Source organism: Taudactylus pleione, unplaced genomic scaffold (assembly GCF_031769625.1).
Source record: "Taudactylus pleione unplaced genomic scaffold, aTauple2 ptg000694l, whole genome shotgun sequence".
In the NCBI taxonomy this organism is placed as follows: Eukaryota; Metazoa; Chordata; class Amphibia; order Anura; family Myobatrachidae; genus Taudactylus; species Taudactylus pleione.
This window is the reverse complement of record NW_028285096.1, coordinates 196,423-220,287: the sequence shown is the minus strand read 5'-3', so window position 1 is coordinate 220,287 and position 23,865 is coordinate 196,423. Positions and strand designations below refer to the sequence as shown.

At 46.3% G+C, this 23,865-nt stretch overlaps 1 protein-coding gene across 1 annotated transcript in view; it reads left to right on the top strand.

Annotated features, from left to right (window-relative positions):
- The window catches only part of LOC148477745 (ficolin-1-A-like), a 120,656-nt gene that overhangs the window by 62,749 nt on the left and 34,042 nt on the right, over positions 1-23,865 (top strand). Inside the window, exons 7-8 of the mRNA XM_088456260.1 lie at positions 7,095-7,222; positions 18,264-18,393. Coding sequence (XP_088312386.1) covers positions 7,095-7,222; positions 18,264-18,393 — 258 coding nt within the window. The remainder of the gene's footprint in view (positions 1-7,094; positions 7,223-18,263; positions 18,394-23,865) is intronic.

Below are 23,865 nucleotides of genomic sequence, written 5' to 3'. Positions count from 1 at the left end.
GATATACAGGGATATACAGGGATATACAGTGATGTACAGGGATATACAGGGATATACAGGGATATACAGGGATGTACAGGGATATACAGTGATATACAGGGATATACAGGGATATACAGGGATATACAGTGATGTACAGGGATATACAGGGATATACAGGGATATACAGTGATGTACAGGGATATACAGGGATATACAGTGATATACAGTGATGTACAGGGATATACAGGGATATACAGTGATGTACAGGGATATACAGGGATATACAGGGATATACAGTGATGTACAGGGATATACAGGGATATACAGGGATATACAGTAATGTACAGGGATATACAGGGATATACAGGGATGTACAGTGATGTACAGGGATATAGAGGGATATACAGGGATATACAGGGATATACAGTGATGTACAGGGATATACAGGGATATACAGGGATATACAGTGATGTACAGGGATATACAGGGATATACAGTGATGTACAGGGATATACAGTGATGTACAGTGATATACAGGGATATACAGGGATATACAGTGATGTACAGGGATATACAGGGATATACAGGGATATACAGGGATGTACAGGGATATACAGTGATATACAGTGATGTACAGGGATATACAGGGATATACAGGGATATACAGGGATATACAGTGATGTACAGGGATATACAGGGATATACAGGGATATACAGTGATGTACAGGGATATACAGGGATATACAGTGATATACAGTGATGTACAGGGATATACAGTGATATACAGTGATGTACAGGGATATACAGGGATATACAGTGATGTACAGGGATATACAGGGATATACAGGGATATACAGTGATGTACAGGGATATACAGGGATATACAGGGATATACAGTAATGTACAGGGATATACAGGGATATACAGGGATGTACAGTGATGTACAGGGATATAGAGGGATATACAGGGATATACAGGGATATACAGTGATGTACAGGGATATACAGGGATATACAGGGATATACAGTGATGTACAGGGATATACAGGGATATACAGTGATGTACAGGGATATACAGTGATGTACAGTGATATACAGGGATATACAGGGATATACAGTGATGTACAGGGATATACAGGGATATACAGGGATATACAGGGATGTACAGGGATATACAGTGATATACAGTGATGTACAGGGATATACAGGGATATACAGGGATATACAGGGATATACAGTGATGTACAGGGATATACAGGGATATACAGGGATATACAGTGATGTACAGGGATATACAGGGATATACAGTGATATACAGTGATGTACAGGGATATACAGGGATATACAGTGATGTACAGGGATATACAGGGATATACAGGGATATACAGTGATATACAGTGATATACGGTGATATACGGTGATATACAGTGATGTACAGGGATATACAGGGATATACAGGGATATACAGTGATGTACAGGGATATACAGGGATATACAGGGATATACAGTAATATACAGTGATATACGGTGATATACAGTGATGTACAGGGATATACAGTGATATACAGGGATATACAGTGATGTACAGGGATATACAGGGATATACAGGGATATACAGTGATGTACAGGGATATACAGGGATATACAGGGATATACAGTGATGTACAGGGATATACAGTGATGTACAGGGATATACAGTGATGTACAGGGATATACAGGGATATACAGTGATGTACAGGGATATACAGGGATATACAGTGATATACAGGGATATACAGGGATATACAGGGATATACAGTGATGTACAGGGATATAAAGGGATATACAGGGATATACAGGGATATACAGGGATATACAGTGATGTACAGGGATATAAAGGGATATACAGTGATGTACAGGGATATACAGGGATAGGACTTCTGCTCCCAGCATATTCTTGCTGCATGATACTTGTAAAGGACTACTGCTCCCAGCATATTCTTGCTGCATGATACTTGTAAAGGACTACTGCTCCCAGCATATTCTTGCTGCATGATACTTGTAAAGGACTACTGCTCCCAGCATATTCTTGCTGCATGATACTTGTAAAGGACTACTGTTTTGAACAATTAACTTAGATGTAATGTTAAATTAAGTAGTATATCACTGCATAGTATCTGTAGTTGATGGTTTAGAATATAGTTTTATGTTTGTGTTTTCCTAGTTTGATTCTAGGTATATAGACCCAGATGCTAGCTTAATGGTATGTTCTGTTTGTTTGTTTAAGGTAATTTTTTGCTTGCAATAATAGTGGGAGTGTTTTGGGGGTAGTTAGAAATTAGTGGTGTCACATGCTAGGTCTCCTATGTAAGGGTCATTAGAAGGCTGGACTAGCCTTGGCTGGGTGCCCTATCTTTAGAAGTGTCCTATTTTAAAAGTGTCAACTTCTTTTTAAATCGATTAATTGGCGTTATATCAGCGTTAAACAGTAGAGAAACAGAAGGAAGCCCACCAAGCTACAAACAAACAACAACCTCACCATTAATAGGACAAAGTGGAATGAACAATTGTGAGGTCACAGTCTCCATACTACTAGATCCTGTGGATACATAACCAGGGCTTTCATTATTAAACTCCCTGTCTGGTGGCTGCATAAACCTGGTGCCTCCCTTTCTACTATTGCTGCTGGCTCTGTGCTTTACATATGATCCTAATGCATACTTATCTGTGTTATGTCAGTTTACCTCTATAATAATGTACTTTTATCTTAGCTCTTTTTCTAATACCTCTTTTTCACCAAAAACCCAGGTCCGACCAGGGTTTATGGACATGGTTCCAACCCTGGTCAGACCCATTTACACTGCACCTTTGATCTGGGTTACTCCCAGGTCAGCCCTGTTCACACTGAACTCAGGTCTGCCCTGCTAAACCTGTGAGGTCATAAAAAGTGGGAGGTGAATGCTCCACAACCACCAATCCGCTCATTTTAGGCATGATCCAGATCAGATAACCTGGGTTGCACCGTTTACACTGCACCATTACCTGGGTCCATCCTGGGTCCAACCCTGGTAGCTACCTGGGTTGGATTGCAGGGTCACTTGACCCAGGTTATTTTTCAGGGACCCTTTTACACTGAGCTGCAACCCGGGTAGACCCAGCAAAAACCCAGGTTGTTGCTCTGGTGTAAAAGGGGTATAAGTCTTATATCATCTAGCTCCTACCACTGTATATTTTACTATTTAATTTCTGCTCCCACCAAATCTCCACTTTTTTATACTCAATAATAAACTTCTGCAGTACTGACTCTTTTCCCTCACTGTACTATTACTTGTGTTTCTGGAAATCTGCTCTCTCCTACATTCTGTCTTCATTCCTACTTTTAACTTTTCTTCCCCTATTTACATCATCCTTACTATTACCATGTTTTCTTCAAATCCCACCTTCACTCAGTGTCTACCTAATCTTTTGTTCTGCCCCTTGCTTCCACCTTTATCCTTTCCCCCTTGCCTCTTCCATTTCCTCTTCCCCTTATCTCCTTTCCTCTGTTTACCTTCCTCCCCATCTTCTCCCATTACTCCACTTTCATTCTCTTATACTCCACAGGGGTCCTACAACCTCACTGCTAATCCCTCCTCCCACTCCCCTCTCCATGTCACTTTACCCCACATCCATCCACACATCATTAATTTCCCTTCCTGCCCACCTTCTACTGGCTCCCCTTCTAGCACTGGAGTCCGCACCATTGCTACACTCTATTCAGCTCGGTCCCCCAAATTAATCTCGCCCCCACGCTACAGCAACCCTGATAATCTCATTCAAATCTCTCCAACAAACTCTGTCCCTCTATCCTGTGCCCTCTGGAATGCCAGGTCAGTCTGTAATAAACTGGTCCCGACCCATGACCTTTTCATCTCCAACTCCCTGAATCTCCTAGCTATTACTGAAACCTGGATTTCACCCTCTGACACCGCTTCTCCTGCAGCTCTCTTCTCTGGGGGCCTCACCTTTTCCCACACCCCACGACCTGGGGGTCGCCATGGTGGTGGTGTTGGGGTCCTTCTATCCCCTGGTTACTCATACCAACCCATTCCCTCTGAACCATCCCTCACATTCTCTTCATTTGAAGTCCATGCTATACGCCTCTTCCACCCAGTACACCTCCAAGTAGCTGTCATTTACCGTCCCCCTGGCCCTCCCTCCAAGTTCCTTGACAACTTTGCTTCCTGGCTCCCTCACTTTCTCTCCTCAGAACTTCCCTCCATTATCCTAGGTGACTTCAATATTCCAATTGATATCCCGACAGAATCCTCTGCCTCCAAACTCCTCTCCCTCACATCGTCACTTGGTCTCTCCCAATGGACCTCCTCACCCTCCCATGTGAGTGGCCATGTGCTTGATCTGGTCTTCACACACCGTTGTGATATTTCTGACCACCTCAATTCCCCATTCCCTCACCATCACCTTCTCTCTTTTAACCTGTCCCTCTCTCCTTCCCCTCCTCTACCTCCAAAAGCCTCCATTACTAAGCGTAACATTGATGCTATCGACACAGGTTCCTTTTCTTCCCTGCTTGACTCACTTCTCTCCCCTATCCTCTCTCTCTCTTGCCCTGAACAAGCCACTTCCCTATACAATGCCTCCCTTACTTCTGCTCTGGACTCTGTTCCCCCAGTGATCACTATTCACACTCGCAGATCTACTCCTCAACCCTGGCATTCCAAATGCACCAGATACCTGCAAAAGTGTTCTCGAACTGCCGAGCGACAGTGGAGAAGATCACGCTCTAAGGCAGATTTTCTCCATTTCAAATTTATGCTCTCATCCTATAGTGCTGCGCTCTCCCTCTCTAAACAGTCATACTTTAAGAACCTCATCTCCTCTCAGTCCTCTAATCCCCAGCGTCTCTTCACTACTTTCAACTCCCTCCTTCATCCACCGCCTCCTCGTCTCCCCTCCTTGCTCACTGCCCTTGACTTTGCTACCTACTTTACATCTAAAATTGATTCCATACGTCAGGACATCATATCCAACCAGCTCTCCACCTTCTCCTTTCCCAAATCACCCCTCCCCATCAACTTCACCAACTCTAACATCCTTCTTCCCTGCATCTGGAGAGGAAGTCATGGCCCTCATCCGGTCCTCCCCCCCTTCCACCTCCCCCTTGATCCTATCCCATCCCGCCTCCTCCGCTTCCTCTCTCTCTCTGCCTGCTCCCATCTTGCCCACCTCATTAACCTCTCCCTCTCATCAGGCACTGTTCCTTCTGCATTCAAACATGCCCTTGTCTCCCCCATTCTTAAAAAACCTACCCTTGATCCTAACCTTCTTTCTAACTACCGACCCATCTCTCTCCTCCCTTTTGCCTCCAAACTCCTTGAGCGGATTGTCTACAACCGCCTTACCACTTTTCTTTCCTCCCACTCCCTCCTTGACCCTTTTCAGTCTGGCTTCCGTTCTCTCCACTCCACTGAAACTGCCCTCACAAAAGTCAGCAATGACCTCCTTGCTGCCAAATCCCAAGGCCACTACTCTCTTCTCATTCTCCTTGATCTCTCTGCTGCTTTTGACACTGTGGACCACCCTCTCCTGCTGAATATCCTTCACTCCCTTGGTCTACGTGAAACTGCCCTCTCCTGGCTGTCATCCTACCTCTCTGACTGATCTTTCTCAGTTTCCTCTCACGACTCCTCTTCCCCCCCACAGCCTCTTACAGTAGGTGTTCCCCAAGGTTCTGTTCTTGGTCCTCTCCTATTCTCCCTCTATACTTCCTCTCTAGGTGAACTCATCAGCTCTTTTGACCTCCATTATCATCTCTATGCTGATGATACTCAAATCTATATTTCCTCCCCTGATCTCTCCCCCTCTCTTCTGACTCGTATCTCCAACTGTCTCTCTGCTGTCTCTTCTTGGATGTCCCAGCGGTTTCTTAAACTTAATATGTCTAAGACAGAGCTGATCATCTTCCCACCCTCCCACATCACCTCACTTCCCACTATTTCTTTATCAATTGATGGAATAACTATCTCATCTAGTCCCAAGGTGCACTGTCTTGGAGTTACCCTGGACTCATCCCTCTCCTTCAAACCACATATCCAGAACCTTTCACAGTCCTGTCGTTTCCATCTCAAAAATATTTCTAAGATCAGACCCTATCTCACCCAGGATGCTACTAAAACCCTCATACACTCACTGGTCATCTCCAGATTGGACTATTGTAACCTCCTCCTATCTGGCCTCCCCAAATCCCATCTCTCTCCTCTCCAGTCTATCCTTAATGCTGCTGCACGGCTTATCTTCCTCTCCAAGCACTCTACATCTGCCTCCCCTCTCCTACAAGCTCTCCACTGGCTCCCCTTCCCTTTTAGAACCCAATTTAAGGTTCTCACACTCACTCACAAAGCCCTCACCCAATCTTCTCCCATATACATCTCTGATCTCATCTCCCTTCACGCTCCTCTCCGCCCTCTTCGCTCAACTAATGCACGCCGCCTTTCATGCCAGCTGATTACTTCCTCCCACTCCCGCCTCCAAGATTTTGCCCGCACTGCTTCCCACCTCTGGAACTCTCTCCCACTCCCCATCAGACTCTCCACCTGTTTGCAATCCTTCAAACGGGCTCTCAAGACCCACTACTTCATCAAAGCCTTCCAGCTATCATTCTAACTCCTTGCTACATGCTCCTTCGTCCCCATCTGTGTTAACCCAGTTTGTCTTCCCCCACCTTTTTAGAATGTAAGCTCTCACGAGCAGGGCCATCTACCCTTTTGTGCTTCTCCTTACTATAGTGTCATTTACTTCTTACTCACCACTAGGGCACCTAACACTTGGTTGCTTATGCTCTGTTGCTTATCTGGGTGATATGGTCGCTAATGTAGCAATATATATTATCCATGTCCTGTATTGTATTGTTCTGTAAGTCACTTGTATACAATTTGTTTTTGTACTTTGTAAGGCGCTGCGGAACATTTGTGGTACCATATAAATAAATGATAATAATAATAATACAGGGATATAGAGGGATATGCAGTGATATGCAGTGATATACAGGGATATACAGGGATGTGCAGTGATGTGCAGGGATATACAGGGATGTGCATATATTCTGCATGTGTTACATTTGTGCTTTATCTATAGGTGCAAGGAACTGTAAGCAGCTGAGAGACAGTGGTTTATACCTAACTGGATGGTATACGATATACCCTGATGGCAAGAGACCGCTGTCAGTCCTATGCGATATGGATAATGACGGAGGAGGCTGGATTGTAAGTTGTCAGAGACCCCCGATAGATGGAATCTCCCACATACCAGGCAGCAATGTCCCAACTTCATCTTAATCTTTCTAATGTTCAATTAATCTGAATGAATGGATTTCTGTGCAGAGCTGTATAGAGGCATTTTAGTCCCTGGCACCCCCATACCCCCCTTTTGTCTCATCAGAAGAACCCCCATTAATTCACTAACACCTTCACCCTTACTATAAACCCGATAACCAGACTGTACTTCCTTATTCTCTTTGTAACAGCCTCCTTCAATGTGACAAGTATCGCCTCTTACCGTGCTGATAGTATACATGTGACAAGTATCGTCTCTTGCCGTGCTGATAGTATACATGTGACAAGTATCGTCTCTTGCCGTGCTGATAGTATTAATGTGACAAGTATCGTCTCTTGCCGTGCTGATAGTATACATGTGACAAGTATCGTCTCTTGCCGTGCTGATAGTATTAATGTGACAAGTATCGTCTCTTGCCGTGCTGATAGTATTAATGTGACAAGTATCGTCTCTTGCCGTGCTGATAGTATACATGTGACAAGTATCGTCTCTTGCCGTGCTGATAGTATTAATGTGACAAGTATCGTCTCTTGCCGTGCTGATAGTATTAATGTGACAAGTATCGTCTCTTGCCGTGCTGATAGTATACATGTGACAAGTATCGTCTCTTGCCGTGCTGATAGTATTAATGTGACAAGTATCGTCTCTTGCCGTGCTGATAGTATACATGTGACAAGTATCGTCTCTTGCCGTGCTGATAGTATTAATGTGACAAGTATCGTCTCTTGCCGTGCTGATAGTATTAATGTGACAAGTATCGTCTCTTGCCGTGCTGATAGTATACATGTGACAAGTATCGTCTCTTGCCGTGCTGATAGTATTAATGTGACAAGTATCGTCTCTTGCCGTGCTGATAGTATTAATGTGACAAGTAGCGTCTCTTGCCGTGCTGATAGTATTCTTGTGACAAGTATCGTCTCTTGCCGTGCTGAAAGTATTCATGTGACAAGTATCGTCTCTTGCCGTGCTGATAGTATTCATGTGACAAGTATCGTCTCTTGCCGTGCTGATAGTATTAATGTGACAAGTATCGTCTCTTGCCGTGCTGATAGTATTCTTGCGACAAGTATCGTCTCTTGCCGTGCTGAAAGTATTAATGTGACAAGTATCGTCTCTTGCCGTGCTGATAGTATTCATGTGACAAGTATCGTCTCTTGCCGTGCTGAAAGTATTCTTGTGACAAGTATCGTCTCTTGCCGTGCTGATAGTATTCATGTGACAAGTATCGTCTCTTGCCGTGCTGAAAGTATTAATGTGACAAGTATCGTCTCTTGCCGTGCTGAAAGTATTAATGTGACAAGTATCGTCTCTTGCCGTGCTGAAAGTATTAATGTGACAAGTATCGTCTCTTGCCGTGCTGATAGTATTAATGTGACAAGTATCGTCTCTTGCCGTGCTGATAGTATTAATGTGACAAGTATCGTCTCTTGCCGTGCTGATAGTATACATGTGACAAGTATCGTCTCTTGCCGTGCTGATAGTATACATGTGACAAGTATCGTCTCTTGCCGTGCTGAAAGTATTCATGTGACAAGTATCGTCTCTTGCCGTACTGAAAGTATACATGTGACAAGTATCGTCTCTTGCCGTGCTGATAGTATTAATGTGACAAGTATCGTCTCTTTCCGTGCTGATAGTATTAATGTGACAAGTATCGTCTCTTGCCGTGCTGATAGTATACATGTGACAAGTATCGTCTCTTGCCGTGCTGATAGTATACATGTGACAAGTATCGTCTCTTGCCGTGCTGAAAGTATACATGTGACAAGTATCGTCCCTTGCCGTGCTGATAGTATTAATGTGACAAGTATCGTCTCTTGCCGTGCTGATAGTATACATGTGACAAGTATCGTCTCTTGCCGTGCTGATAATATTCATGTGACAAGTATCGTCTCTTGCCGTGCTGAAAGTATTAATGTGACAAGTATCGTCTCTTGCCGTGCTGATAGTATTCATGTGACAAGTATCGTCTCTTGCCGTGCTGATAGTATTAATGTGACAAGTATCGTCTCTTGCCGTGCTGATAGTATTAATGTGACAAGTATCGTCTCTTGCCGTGCTGATAGTATTAATGTGACAAGTAGCGTCTCTTGCCGTGCTGATAGTATTAATGTGACAAGTATCGTCTCTTGCCGTGCTGATAGTATTCTTGTGACAAGTATCGTCTCTTGCCGTGCTGAAAGTATTCTTGTGACAAGTATCGTCTCTTGCCGTGCTGATAGTATTCATGTGACAAGTATCGTCTCTTGCCGTGCTGAAAGTATTAATGTGACAAGTATCGTCTCTTGCCATGCTGAAAGTATTAATGTGACAAGTATCGTCTCTTGCCGTGCTGAAAGTATTAATGTGACAAGTATCGTCTCTTGCCGTGCTGATAGTATTAATGTGACAAGTATCGTCTCTTGCCGTGCTGATAGTATTAATGTGACAAGTATCGTCTCTTGCCGTGCTGATAGTATTAATGTGACAAGTATCGTCTCTTGCCGTGCTGATAGTATACATGTGACAAGTATCGTCTCTTGCCGTGCTGATAGTATTAATGTGACAAGTATCGTCTCTTGCCGTGCTGATAGTATTAATGTGACAAGTATCGTCTCTTGCCGTGCTGATAGTATTAATGTGACAAGTATCGTCTCTTGCCGTGCTGATAGTATACATGTGACAAGTATCGTCTCTTGCCGTGCTGATAGTATGCATGTGACAAGTATCGTCTCTTGCCGTGCTGATAGTATACATGTGACAAGTATCGTCTCTTGCTGTGCTGATAGTATTAATGTGACAAGTATCGTCTCTTGCCGTGCTGATAGTATTAATGTGACAAGTATCGTCTCTTGCCGTGCTGATAGTATACATGTGACAAGTATCGTCTCTTGCCGTGCTGATAGTATACATGTGACAAGTATCGTCTCTTGCCGTGCTGATAGTATACATGTGACAAGTATCGTCTCTTGCCGTGCTGATAGTATACATGTGACAAGTATCGTCTCTTGCCGTGCTGATAGTATTCTTGTGACAAGTATCGTCTCTTGCCGTGCTGAAAGTATTCTTGTGACAAGTATCGTCTCTTGCCGTGCTGATAGTATTCATGTGACAAGTATCGTCTCTTGCCGTGCTGATAGTATTAATGTGACAAGTATCGTCTCTTGCCGTGCTGATAGTATACATGTGACAAGTATCGTCTCTTGCCGTGCTGATAGTATTAATGTGACAAGTATCGTCTCTTGCCGTGCTGATAGTATTAATGTGACAAGTATCGTCTCTTGCCGTGCTGATAGTATTAATGTGACAAGTATCGTCTCTTGCCGTGCTGATAGTATACATGTGACAAGTATCGTCTCTTGCCGTGCTGATAGTATACATGTGACAAGTATCGTCTCTTGCCGTGCTGAAAGTATTCTTGTGACAAGTATCGTCTCTTGCCGTGCTGATAGTATTCATGTGACAAGTATCGTCTCTTGCCGTGCTGATAGTATTAATGTGACAAGTATCGTCTCTTGCCGTGCTGAAAGTATTAATGTGACAAGTATCGTCTCTTGCCGTGCTGAAAGTATTAATGTGACAAGTATCGTCTCTTGCCGTGCTGATAGTATTAATGTGACAAGTATCGTCTCTTGCCGTGCTGATAGTATTAATGTGACAAGTATCGTCTCTTGCCGTGCTGATAGTATTAATGTGACAAGTATCGTCTCTTGCCGTGCTGATAGTATACATGTGACAAGTATCGTCTCTTGCCGTGCTGATAGTATTAATGTGACAAGTATCGTCTCTTGCCGTGCTGATAGTATTAATGTGACAAGTATCGTCTCTTGCCGTGCTGATAGTATTAATGTGACAAGTATCGTCTCTTGCCGTGCTGATAGTATACATGTGACAAGTATCGTCTCTTGCCGTGCTGATAGTATACATGTGACAAGTATCGTCTCTTGCCGTGCTGATAGTATACATGTGACAAGTATCGTCTCTTGCCGTGCTGATAGTATACATGTGACAAGTATCGTCCCTTGCCGTGCTGATAGTATTAATGTGACAAGTATCGTCTCTTGCCGTGCTGATAGTATACATGTGACAAGTATCGTCTCTTGCCGTGCTGATAGTATTCATGTGACAAGTATCGTCTCTTGCCGTGCTGATAGTATTAATGTGACAAGTATCGTCTCTTGCCGTGCTGATAGTATTAATGTGACAAGTATCGTCTCTTGCCGTGCTGATAGTATTAATGTGACAAGTATCGTCTCTTGCCGTGCTGATAGTATTAATGTGACAAGTATCGTCTCTTGCCGTGCTGATAGTATACATGTGACAAGTATCGTCTCTTGCCGTGCTGAAAGCATACATGCTTATATAAGACACACAGGGCCTGATTCAGAGCCGGACGCTATTTGCGGACGCTCGTTCAGAAAAAGGGGCTGGCTATTTAAATTGAGCGCTCGCTCTTTGCGGTCTGTTGACGCCTCTATGTCTGAGCGAGCAAACGAAACATTCGCTCGCTATTTTGTAAAGATGCCCCTTGGCCGCTCGCATCATACGTCATCTCCGCTATTTATTTGATTAATCGAGTACATCGAAAGGCGTATGAACTGCTCCCTATTCTTGTGGTAGCATTTTCCTACCGCAATCATGCGAGCAGTTCAGGCTAAAAGACAACCAAGTGACGTGGTCGATGACGCTGCTTTGTTAATTATGCACTCCCATTAAACGCCCGTTTTGACCTTTTGGTACGCCTGCGTTCGGATCTCCACTCCCCGTTTTCAAGCACCTTCCCCTGTTACCACCCACAAACGCCTCATTCTGTCACTCAAATTAGCAGGCACTCGCTATTTTGCGAGCACACGATTTCCGACCGCACTGACTGGTTGGCGCATGCGCATTACAACCCATACGCATGCGCAGATGTGCGAACACCGCTCGGAGCGAACGAGCGGCCGCTTACGAGCGGCTCTGAATCAGGCCACAGTGCACAACTGCAGAGTGTTACAGAGAATATTTAGTCACATCAGTCCCTGGCTCAGTAAAGCTTATACGCTATGTTCCCTACCACACGCACTTACACTTACACACTAGGGGTCATTTATTATTGTCAGAATCCAATTAACCTACCTTGTTTGGATTGTGGGAGGAAGCCCTAGCACCCGGAGGAAACCCACACAAACACGGGGAGAATATACAAACTCCACACAGATAGAGCCTTGGTGTAAGTCAAGCCTTGTAGTAATACCCAGGAACAGATCTACTCAAATTAGCATGTTTACGGTATGAAAGTACTTTAAACAACCCAGTCCCTCTATGTGCCTCAGAAGGGTTTCTCAGAATGCGCTTGCCACATTCTAATGCTTCTCTAAGGGGGTGATTCAGTACTGGGAGGAATTGCAAAGCTGCACGAAATTCTGTCCTTGCAAACATGCAAATGACACCCCCTGTAGGACACCCCCTGCAGGACACCCCCTGTAGGACACCCCCTGTAAGATACCCCCTGCAGGACACCCCCTATAGGACACCCCCTGCTGCATTTGCGTTCCTCAGCATACTCAGACTGGCTGGCTTACGAGGCCAGAAAACTGCATCAATGGAAGCAGCCCCTCGGCTTTGCCACTCCCAGAAAAAGGGAGCATACACGCACCCATTTCCGGCAACGCCGGCCAATCCCACTCCCGCACCGCCCCTTAAATGCCTCTGCTTGTCAATCTGTCTGTCTGTGTGATAACGCAGGACCCATTGACTGTGTGCAATGCTGAATTAGCCCTAATTCATAGGTAATATCAGGACAGCTCTGCTGGGATCAACTCCCTAATTCTTAATAATCGCTTCTTTCAACTAAACCCCCCGCCATTCACACTCACTTACCTGATGATCCAATTCTTCTCCTCTAGGTGCTGCCACACAGAGCAGTCACACCATCCAGGAAGTGAGTCCCGACTCCCGCCTAGGGATGGACATCGGCTTCCGATATTTCACTATCATCAATGTTTTCCTGTATATGGTAGTGGTTTCACCATTCGATGGTGGCTTTCCAATGGTATCTGCCATCGAATGGTGTGGAAGCGATGGCCATCCAATGTTAAAATACAGCTGACCCATGCGCAATAGCACCTCACTGGACATAGTAAACAAAAGAATAATCTTCCAGTATAAGTCCAGCAAAGTATGAGAGTTATTACTCAGTCTATGAGGTGCCGTATGGATCCTGCCGGCCGTAGCGGTGCAGTAAGATGGCGGATCTGGGATGGCAAATATCCTCCAATAAAATATGCTGGTCTGGAGATGGTAAAAGATGGTAACAGTGGGTGTCTTGTTCAAAGTATCAGTGCAAGGGCTCAATGCATTTTTAATTTGGTGGCTCTGATGTGGTGCCGCGACCTCTTCTGCCATCGGACCACTTACGAATTAGTGCATGCGGACCACCATATTACTGGAATTGGATATGCCACACTGGCCTCTCTCCTTTGTGACTGGACCAATCACAGGGCTCCATAGGTTCAGATGCCCTATTTAAACCCCCTAGTTCTAAGTTCTTGTTGCCAGAAGTATTTCTTATGATCTGTGGATTCAGATTCACAGCTAGTGGTGTTCCAGTGTCTCCAGATTGTCCTTGGTGTTCTGGTATCTTCAGATTGTCCCTGGTGTTCCAGTGTCTCCAGATTGTCCCTGGTGTTCCGGTGTCTCCAGATTGTCCCTGGTGTTCCGGTGTCTCCAGATTGTCCCTGGTGTTCCGGTGTCTCCAGATTGTCCCTGGTGTTCCGGTATCTCCAGATTGTCCCTGGTGTTCCGGTGTCTCCAGATTGTCCCTGGTGTTCCGGTGTCTCCAGATTGTCCCTGGTGTTCCGGTATCTCCAGATTGTCCCTGGTGTTACAGTGTCTCCAGATTGTCCCTGGTGTTCTGGTATCTTCAGATTGTCCCTGGTGTTCCAGTGTCTCCAGATTGTCCCTGGTGTTCCAGTGTCTCCAGATTGTTCCTGGTGTTCCAGTGTTTCCAGATTGTCCCTGGTGTTCTGGTGTCTCCAGATTGTTCTTGGTGTTCCAGTGTCTCCAGATTGTCCCTGGTGTTCCAGGGTCTCCAGATTGTCCCTGGTGTTCCGGTGTCTCCAGATTGTCCCTGGTGTTCCGGTATCTCCAGCGTGTCCAAGGTGTTCCATAATTAGTTTGTCTCTGAGGTGCCTCATGCCTCACTGGTAAATTCTACCTTACGTAATCTCCATTTTCCTCTATGTAAGACCTCAGCATTTCTGCCTTACTTCCAATGATCCAGTGTCTCCTGTTTTGACTCCATTTGCTGTGCCTCCTGTCTAGTGCCTTACGCCTCACTAGTCCATCCACGGACCTTCTTTACCACCCTTCTCTCACTGGTCTCACCCTCCACTAACTTGAAAGGCCACCGCCTGCAGGCTTCCAGCAGAAAAGTCCTTGTATTGGTTCTTGGTAAAAACAGGGGAGTCCGTTAGACTCTGTGATCCATGTTAGATGTACCAAGTCGTCGGGTAGATTGGATCAGGATCCTCAATACACTCTGCAGCATATACTATATGTTGTTAGGAAAACACAAAAACAGACGTTCATGTCTTTCATGAATTGATTAATGTTTATGTTGATTCAACTCTTATTCACCATATTGACGATACAATATAAGACGTCTCTGGTATGTAAAGTGTCTGCTTGTGTCTGTGTGGATCATTTGACTTCTAGCGTGATGGGTACAGGATGCCAGCGTTCGGAATCCTGGTGGTCAGAATTCCAACACCAACATCCCTACAGGGTAAGGATACCGATACCTGTAAGTCAGTACCCTAACCTTCCCCCTCTCCCTACCCTAACCCTCCCCCCTTAGAGCCTAACCCTCCCCCCTTAGAGCCTAACCCTCCCCCCTTAGAGCCTAACCCTCCCCCTTAGAGCCTAACCCTCCCCCCTTAGAGCCTAACACTTCCCCCTTAGAGCCTAACCCTCCACCTTAGAGACTAACCCTCCCCCCTTAGTACCTAACCCTCCCCCCTTAGAGCCTAACCCTCCCCCCTTAGAGCCTAACCCTCCCCCCTTAGAGCCTAACCCTCCCCCCTTAGAGCCTAACCCTCCCCCTTAGAGCCTAACCCTTCCCCCTTAGTACCTAACCCTCCCCCCTTAGTGCCTAACCCTCCCCCCTTAGAGCCTAACCCTTCCCCTGGTGCCTAACCATAACCCTCCCCCTAGTGCCTAACCCTAACCCTTCCCCTGGTGCCTAACCCTAACCCTTCCCCTGGTGCCTAACCCTAACCCTCCCCCTGGTGCCTAACCCTAACCCTTCCCCTGGTGCCTAACCCTAACCCCTCCCCTGGTGCCTAACCATAACCCTTCCCCTGGTGCCTAACCATAACCCTTCCCCTAGTGCCTAACCCTAACACTCCCCCTAGTGCTAACCTTCCCCTTAGTGCCTAACCCTAACCCTTCCCCTAGTGCCTAACCCTCCCCCCCTGGTGGTGCCTAACCCCCCCCCCCCCCTAGTGCCTAGCCCTAACCCTCCCCCCTGGTGCCTAACCGTAACCCCCCCCCTAGTGCCTAACCCTAACCCCCCCTAGTGCCTAACCCTAACCCTCCTCCCTGGTGCCTAAACTTAACCCTCCCCCTAGTGCCTAACCATAATCCTCCCCCACTGGTGCATAAACCGAACCCTCCCAATAGTGCCTAACCCTCCCCCCCTGGTGCCTAACCCTCCCACTAGTGCCTAACCCTAACCCTCTGCCCCCTGGTGCCTAAACCTAACCCTCCCCCTAGTACCGTGGGGATGTCGATGGTCGAGGATGCCGGCGCTGGGATTCTGACTGGTGTTGAGATTCCGGCGCCGGCATTCTAAGTGCCAACATCTTGCATGCCGGTATTGCAACTGCGTCCCGCATTGCAACTCGCAGCAGGTAACACCCAATTGAGAGACAAGATGCAGATGTGGTTCTACCTTATAGTAATTATGCTTTTTTTACAGGATCATATAAATAACTGATTTGATCAAAATCCTTGAACTAATTAAAATTGCTACAAAATCTATGTGCAAATCACAGTACTGCCAAACCTTTATAATGTGCAAATCACAGTACTGCTAAACCTTTATAATGTGCAAATCACAGTACTGCCAAACCTTTATAATGTGCAAATCACAGTACTGCTAAACCTTTATAATGTGCAAATCACAGTACTGCCAAACCTTTATAATGTGCAAATCACAGTACTGAGGAACCTTTATAATGTGCAAATCACAGTACTGCCAAACCTTTATAATGTGCAAATCACAGTACTGCCAAACCTTTATAATGTGCAAATCACAGTACTGCCAAACCTTTATAATGTGCAAATCACAGTACTGCCAAACCTTTATAATGTGCAAATCACAGTACTGCCAAACCTTTATAATGTGCAAATCACAGTACTGCCAAACCTTTATAATGTGCAAATCACAGTACTGCTAAACCTTTATAATGTGCAAATCACAGTACTGCCAAACCTTTATAATGTGCAAATCACAGTACTGCCAAACCTTTATAATGTGCAAATCACAGTACTGCCAAACCTTTATAATGTGCAAATCACAGTACTGCCAAACCTTTATAATGTGCAAATCACAGTACTGCCAAACCTTTATAATGTGCAAATCACAGTACTGCTAAACCTTTATAATGTGCAAATCACAGTACTGCTAAACCTTTATAATGTGCAAATCACAGTACTGCCAAACCTTTATAATGTGCAAATCACAGTACTGCCAAACCTTTATAATGTGCAAATCACAGTACTGCCAAACCTTTATAATGTGCAAATCACAGTACTGCCAAACCTTTATAATGTGCAAATCACAGTACTGCCAAACCTTTATAATGTGCAAATCACAGTACTGCCAAACCTTTATAATGTGCAAATCACAGTACTGCTAAACCTTTATAATGTGCAAATCACAGTACTGCCAAACCTTTATAATGTGCAAATCACAGTACTGCCAAACCTTTATAATGTGCAAATCACAGTACTGCTAAACCTTTATAATGTGCAAATCACAGTACTGCTAAACCTTTATAATGTGCAAATCACAGTACTGCCAAACCTTTATAATGTGCAAATCACAGTACTGCCAAACCTTTATAATGTGCAAATCACAGTACTGCCAAACCTTTATAATGTGCAAATCACAGTACTGCCAAACCTTTATAATGTGCAAATCACAGTACTGCCAAACCTTTATAATGTGCAAATCACAGTACTGCCAAACGTTTATAATGTGCAAATCACAGTACTGCCAAACCTTTATAATGTGCAAATCACAGTACTGCCAAACCTTTATAATGTGCAAATCACAGTACTGCCAAACCTTTATAATGTGCAAATCACAGTACTGCCAAACCTTTATAATGTGCAAATCACAGTACTGCTAAACCTTTATAATGTGCAAATCACAGTACTGCTAAACCTTTATAATGTGCAAATCACAGTACTGCCAAACCTTTATAATGTGCAAATCACAGTACTGCCAAACCTTTATAATGTGCAAATCACAGTACTGCCAAACCTTTATAATGTGCAAATCACAGTACTGCCAAACCTTTATAATGTGCAAATCACAGTACTGCCAAACCTTTATAATGTGCAAATCACAGTACTGCCAAACCTTTATAATGTGCAAATCACAGTACTGCTAAACCTTTATAATGTGCAAATCACAGTACTGCCAAACCTTTATAATGTGCAAATCACAGTACTGCCAAACCTTTATAATGTGCAAATCACAGTACTGCCAAACCTTTATAATGTGCAAATCACAGTACTGCCAAACCTTTATAATGTGCAAATCACAGTACTGCTAAACCTTTATAATGTGCAAATCACAGTACTGCTAAACCTTTATAATGTGCAAATCACAGTACTGCCAAACCTTTATATACATAAATAAAATGGGCGCGTTTGTCACCCAGCTGAAAGGGGACAATGCCCAAGATTAGCTAATCACTCTGATCTCTGCGCTCTCAGGTGTTCCAGAGGCGCAGGGACGGCTCAGAGAATTTTGACCGTGACTGGACAAGCTACCAGAATGGGTTTGGCAGCCAGCTGGGTGAATTTTGGCTTGGAAATGAGAACCTTCGTCGCCTCACATCCTCTGGTAAGTCAGACGTAGTCTGGATCCTATAGTGAACCTGACATGGAAGTAAAGAGCAAAGTGTTGTTTCTTATCTGTCCTTGTATTGCAGTAGTCGCTGTAGTCACTCACAGCATATACAGTAAGGCCAGGGGCGTATCTACTCATTGGCCAGGATGGCACTCGCCAGGGGCGCCGACCAAAGGGGGGGGCGTCGTCCGGCAGTGCCACCAGCAGCCAAGGGGTGGACTACCCCCGCTAGTCCCCGGGCCCCACAAGTGTAGGGCAGACCGCAGTGAGTAGCGGTCTGCCCTACACAGTCTACAAACAGCCACCAGACAGACAGACTCTCATTGGCTGCTGCTTCATCCATGGAGGGAGTCGGCTGGAGCTCACTCATGAGCTCCTTCTTCCGTCTCCCCCCGCAGCGGGTGATGGGAGAGACATCATGACGTCTCTCCCATAGTGCAAGGGAAGAGCCGGGACTCGGAGCAGACACCGGCGGTCGCGTCAGGAGTGGGGATCAGGTAAGTTGTGTTTTTCTTTTCTTCTGTGTGTGTGTGTAAGCCTGGCACAGCAGGGGGGAGGCACTGTATAGGGAGTGCTCGCTTCTGGGAGAACTTTATGGGGGGGTGCCTGCTACTGGGGGTACTGTATAGGGGGGCTGCTACAGGGGGCACTTTATGGGGGGGTGCCTGCTACTGGGGGTACTGTATAGGGGGGCTGCTACTGGGGGCACTTTAGGGGGGGTGGCTGCAACTGGGAGCACTGTATAGGGGGGACTACTACTGGGGGCACTGTATAGGGGGGCTACTAGGGGCAATGCAACATAGGGGGACTACTACTGGGGGCACTGTATGGGGGGGAGGGGGGCACCAGTGCATTACATTGCCAGGGGCACTTGAATCCCTAGATACACCCCTGAGTATGGCTCCTGAGGCCGCATGAAGCTGGGAAAATGGTTATCCCTAGATAAAGGTTATAGTCGTAGAGTGAAGGTTGTGCAGCACAGACGGTGTAATGGTTAGCATTGTGCAGCACAGACGGTGTAATGGTTAGCATTGGGCAGTGGTGTAATGGTTAGCATTGGGCAGCACAGGCGGTATAATGGTTAGCATTGTGCAGCACAGATGGTATAATGGTTAGCATTGTGCAGCACAGACGGTGTAATGGTTAGCATTGGGCAGCACAGAGGGTGTAATGGTTAGCATTGGGCAGCACAGAGGGTGTAATGGTTAGCATTGGGCAGCACAGACGGTGTAATGGTTAGCATTGTGCAGCACAGACGGTGTAATGGTTAGCATTGGGCAGTGGTGTAATGGTTAGCATTGGGCAGCACAGGCGGTATAATGGTTAGCATTGTGCAGCACAGATGGTATAATGGTTAGCATTGTGCAGCACAGACGGTGTAATGGTTAGCATTGGGCAGCACAGAGGGTGTAATGGTTAGCATTGGGCAGCACAGACGGTGTAATGGTTAGCATTGTGCAGCACAGACGGTGTAATGGTTAGCATTGGGCAGTGGTGTAATGGTTAGCATTGGGCAGCACAGACGGTGTAATAGTTAGCATTGTGCAGCACAGACGGTGTAATGGTTAGCATTGGGCAGCACAGACGGTGTAATGGTTAGCATTGGGCAGCACAGAGGGTGTAATGGTTAGCATTGGGCAGCACAGATGGTGTAATGGTTAGCATTGGGCAGCACAGACGGTGTAATGGTTAGCATTGTGCAGCACAGACGGTGTAATGGTTAGCATTGGTCAGCACAGACGGTATAATGGTTAGCATTGTGCAGCACAGAGGGTGTAATGGTTAGCACTGGGCAGCACAGACGGCATAATGGTTAGCACTGGGCAGCACAGAGGGTATAATGGTTAGCATTGGGCAGCACAGAGGGTGTAATGGTTAGCATTGGGCAGCACAGACGGTGTAGTGGTTAGCATTGGGCAGCACAGACGGTGTAATGGTTAGCACTGGGCAGCACAGACGGTATAATGATTAGCATTGGGCAGCACAGACGGTGTAATGCTTAGCATTGTGCAGCACAGACGGTATAATGGTTAGCATTGGGCAGCACAGAGGGTATAATGATTAGCATTGGGCAGCACAGAGGGTGTAATGGTTAGCATTGGGCAGCACAGACGGTATAATGGTTAGCACTGGGCAGCACAGACGGTGTAATGGTTAGCATTGTGCAGCACAGACGGTGTAATGGTTAGCATTGTGCAGCACAGACGGTATAATGGTTAGCATTGGGCAGCACAGAGGGTATAATGGTTAGCATTGGGCAGCACAGAGGGTGTAATGGTTAGCATTGGGCAGCACAGACGGTGTAGTGGTTAGCATTGGGCAGCACAGACGGTGTAATGGTTAGCATTGTGCAGCACAGATGGTGTAATGGTTAGCATTGGGCAGCACAGAGGGTGTAGTGGTTAGCATTGGGCAGCACAGAGGGTATAATGGTTAGCATTGGGCAGCACAGAGGGTGTAGTGGTTAGCATTGGGCAGCACAGACGGTGTAGTGGTTAGCATTGTGCAGCACAGACGGTGTAATGGTTAGCACTGGGCAGCACAGACTGTGTAATGGTTAGCACTGTGCAGCACAGACGGTGTAATGGTTAGCATTGTGCAGCACAGACAGTGTAATGATTAGCATTGGGCAGCACAGACGGTGTAATGGTTAGCATTGGGCAGCACAGACGGTGTAATGGTTAGCATTGTGCAGCACAGACGGTGTAATGGTTAGCATTGGGCAGCACAGACGGTGTAATGGTTAGCATTGGGCAGCACAGACGGTGTAATGGTTAGCATTGGGCAGCACAGACGGTGTAATGGTTAGCATTGGGCAGCACAGACGGTGTAGTGGTTAGCATTGGGCAGCACAGAGGGTGTAATGGTTAGCATTGGGCAGCACAGACGGTGTAATGGTTAGCATTGGGCAGCACAGACGGTGTAGTGGTTAGCATTGGGCAGCACAGAGGGTATAATGGTTAGCATTGGGCAGCACAGACGGTATAATGGTTAGCACTGTGCAGCACAGAGGGTGTAATGGTTAGCACTGGGCAGCACAGACGGTATAATGGTTAGCACTGGGCAGCACAGAGGGTATAATGGTTAGCATTGGGCAGCACAGAGGGTGTAATGGTTAGCATTGGGCAGCACAGACGGTGTAGTGGTTAGCATTGGGCAGCACAGACGGTGTAATGGTTAGCACTGGGCAGCACAGACGGTATAATGATTAGCATTGGGCAGCACAGACGGTGTAATGCTTAGCATTGTGCAGCACAGACGGTATAATGGTTAGCATTGGGCAGCACAGAGGGTATAATGATTAGCATTGGGCAGCACAGAGGGTGTAATGGTTAGCATTGGGCAGCACAGACGGTATAATGGTTAGCACTGGGCAGCACAGACGGTGTAATGGTTAGCATTGTGCAGCACAGACGGTGTAATGGTTAGCATTGTGCAGCACAGACGGTATAATGGTTAGCATTGGGCAGCACAGAGGGTATAATGGTTAGCATTGGGCAGCACAGAGGGTGTAATGGTTAGCATTGGGCAGCACAGACGGTGTAGTGGTTAGCATTGGGCAGCACAGACGGTGTAATGGTTAGCATTGTGCAGCACAGAGGGTATAATGGTTAGCATTGGGCAGCACAGACGGTGTAGTGGTTAGCATTGGGCAGCACAGACGGTGTAATGGTTAGCACTGGGCAGCACAGACGGTATAATGATTAGCATTGGGCAGCACAGACGGTGTAATGCTTAGCATTGTGCAGCACAGACGGTATAATGGTTAGCATTGGGCAGCACAGAGGGTATAATGATTAGCATTGGGCAGCACAGAGGGTGTAATGGTTAGCATTGGGCAGCACAGACGGTATAATGGTTAGCACTGGGCAGCACAGACGGTGTAATGGTTAGCATTGTGCAGCACAGACGGTGTAATGGTTAGCATTGTGCAGCACAGACGGTATAATGGTTAGCATTGGGCAGCACAGAGGGTATAATGGTTAGCATTGGGCAGCACAGAGGGTGTAATGGTTAGCATTGGGCAGCACAGACGGTGTAGTGGTTAGCATTGGGCAGCACAGACGGTGTAATGGTTAGCATTGTGCAGCACAGAGGGTATAATGGTTAGCATTGGGCAGCACAGAGGGTGTAATGGTTAGCATTGGGCAGCACAGACGGTGTAGTGGTTAGCATTGGGCAGCACAGACGGTGTAATGGTTAGCATTGTGCAGCACAGATGGTGTAATGGTTAGCATTGGGCAGCACAGAGGGTGTAGTGGTTAGCATTGTGCAGCACAGAGGGTATAATGGTTAGCATTGGGCAGCACAGAGGGTGTAATGGTTAGCATTGGGCAGCACAGACGGTGTAGTGGTTAGCATTGGGCAGCACAGACGGTGTAATGGTTAGCATTGTGCAGCACAGATGGTGTAATGGTTAGCATTGGGCAGCACAGAAGGTGTAGTGGTTAGCATTGGGCAGCACAGAGGGTATAATGGTTAGCATTGGGCAGCACAGAGGGTGTAGTGGTTAGCATTGGGCAGCACAGACGATGTAGTGGTTAGCATTGTGCAGCACAGACGGTGTAATGGTTAGCACTGGGCAGCACAGACTGTGTAATGGTTAGCACTGTGCAGCACAGACGGTGTAATGGTTAGCATTGTGCAGCACAGACGGTGTAATGATTAGCATTGGGCAGCACAGACGGTGTAATGGTTAGCATTGTGCAGCACAGACGGTGTAATGGTTAGCATTGGGCAGCACAGACGGTGTAATGGTTAGCATTGGGCAGCACAGACGGTGTAATGGTTAGCATTGGGCAGCACAGACGGTGTAATGGTTAGCATTGGGCAGCACAGACGGTGTAGTGGTTAGCATTGGGCAGCACAGAGGGTGTAATGGTTAGCATTGGGCAGCACAGACGGTGTAATGGTTAGCATTGGGCAGCACAGACGGTGTAGTGGTTAGCATTGGGCAGCACAGAGGGTATAATGGTTAGCATTGGGCAGCACAGAGGGTGTAATGGTTAGCATTGGGCAGCACAGACGGTGTAATGGTTAGCATTGGGCAGCACAGAGGGTATAATGGTTAGCATTGGCAGCACAGACGGTGTAATGATTAGCATTGGGCAGCACAGACGGTGTAATGGTTAGCATTGTGCAGCACAGACGGTGTAATGGTTAGCATTGGGCAGCACAGACGGTGTAATGGTTAGCATTGGGCAGCACAGACGGTGTAATGGTTAGCATTGGGCAGCACAGACGGTGTAATGGTTAGCATTGGACAGCACAGACGGTGTAGTGGTTAGCATTGGGCAGCACAGAGGGTGTAATGGTTAGCATTGGGCAGCACAGACGTTGTAATGGTTAGCATTGGGCAGCACAGACGGTGTAGTGGTTAGCATTGGGCAGCACAGAGGGTATAATGGTTAGCATTGGGCAGCACAGAGGGTGTAATGGTTAGCATTGGGCAGCACAGACGGTATA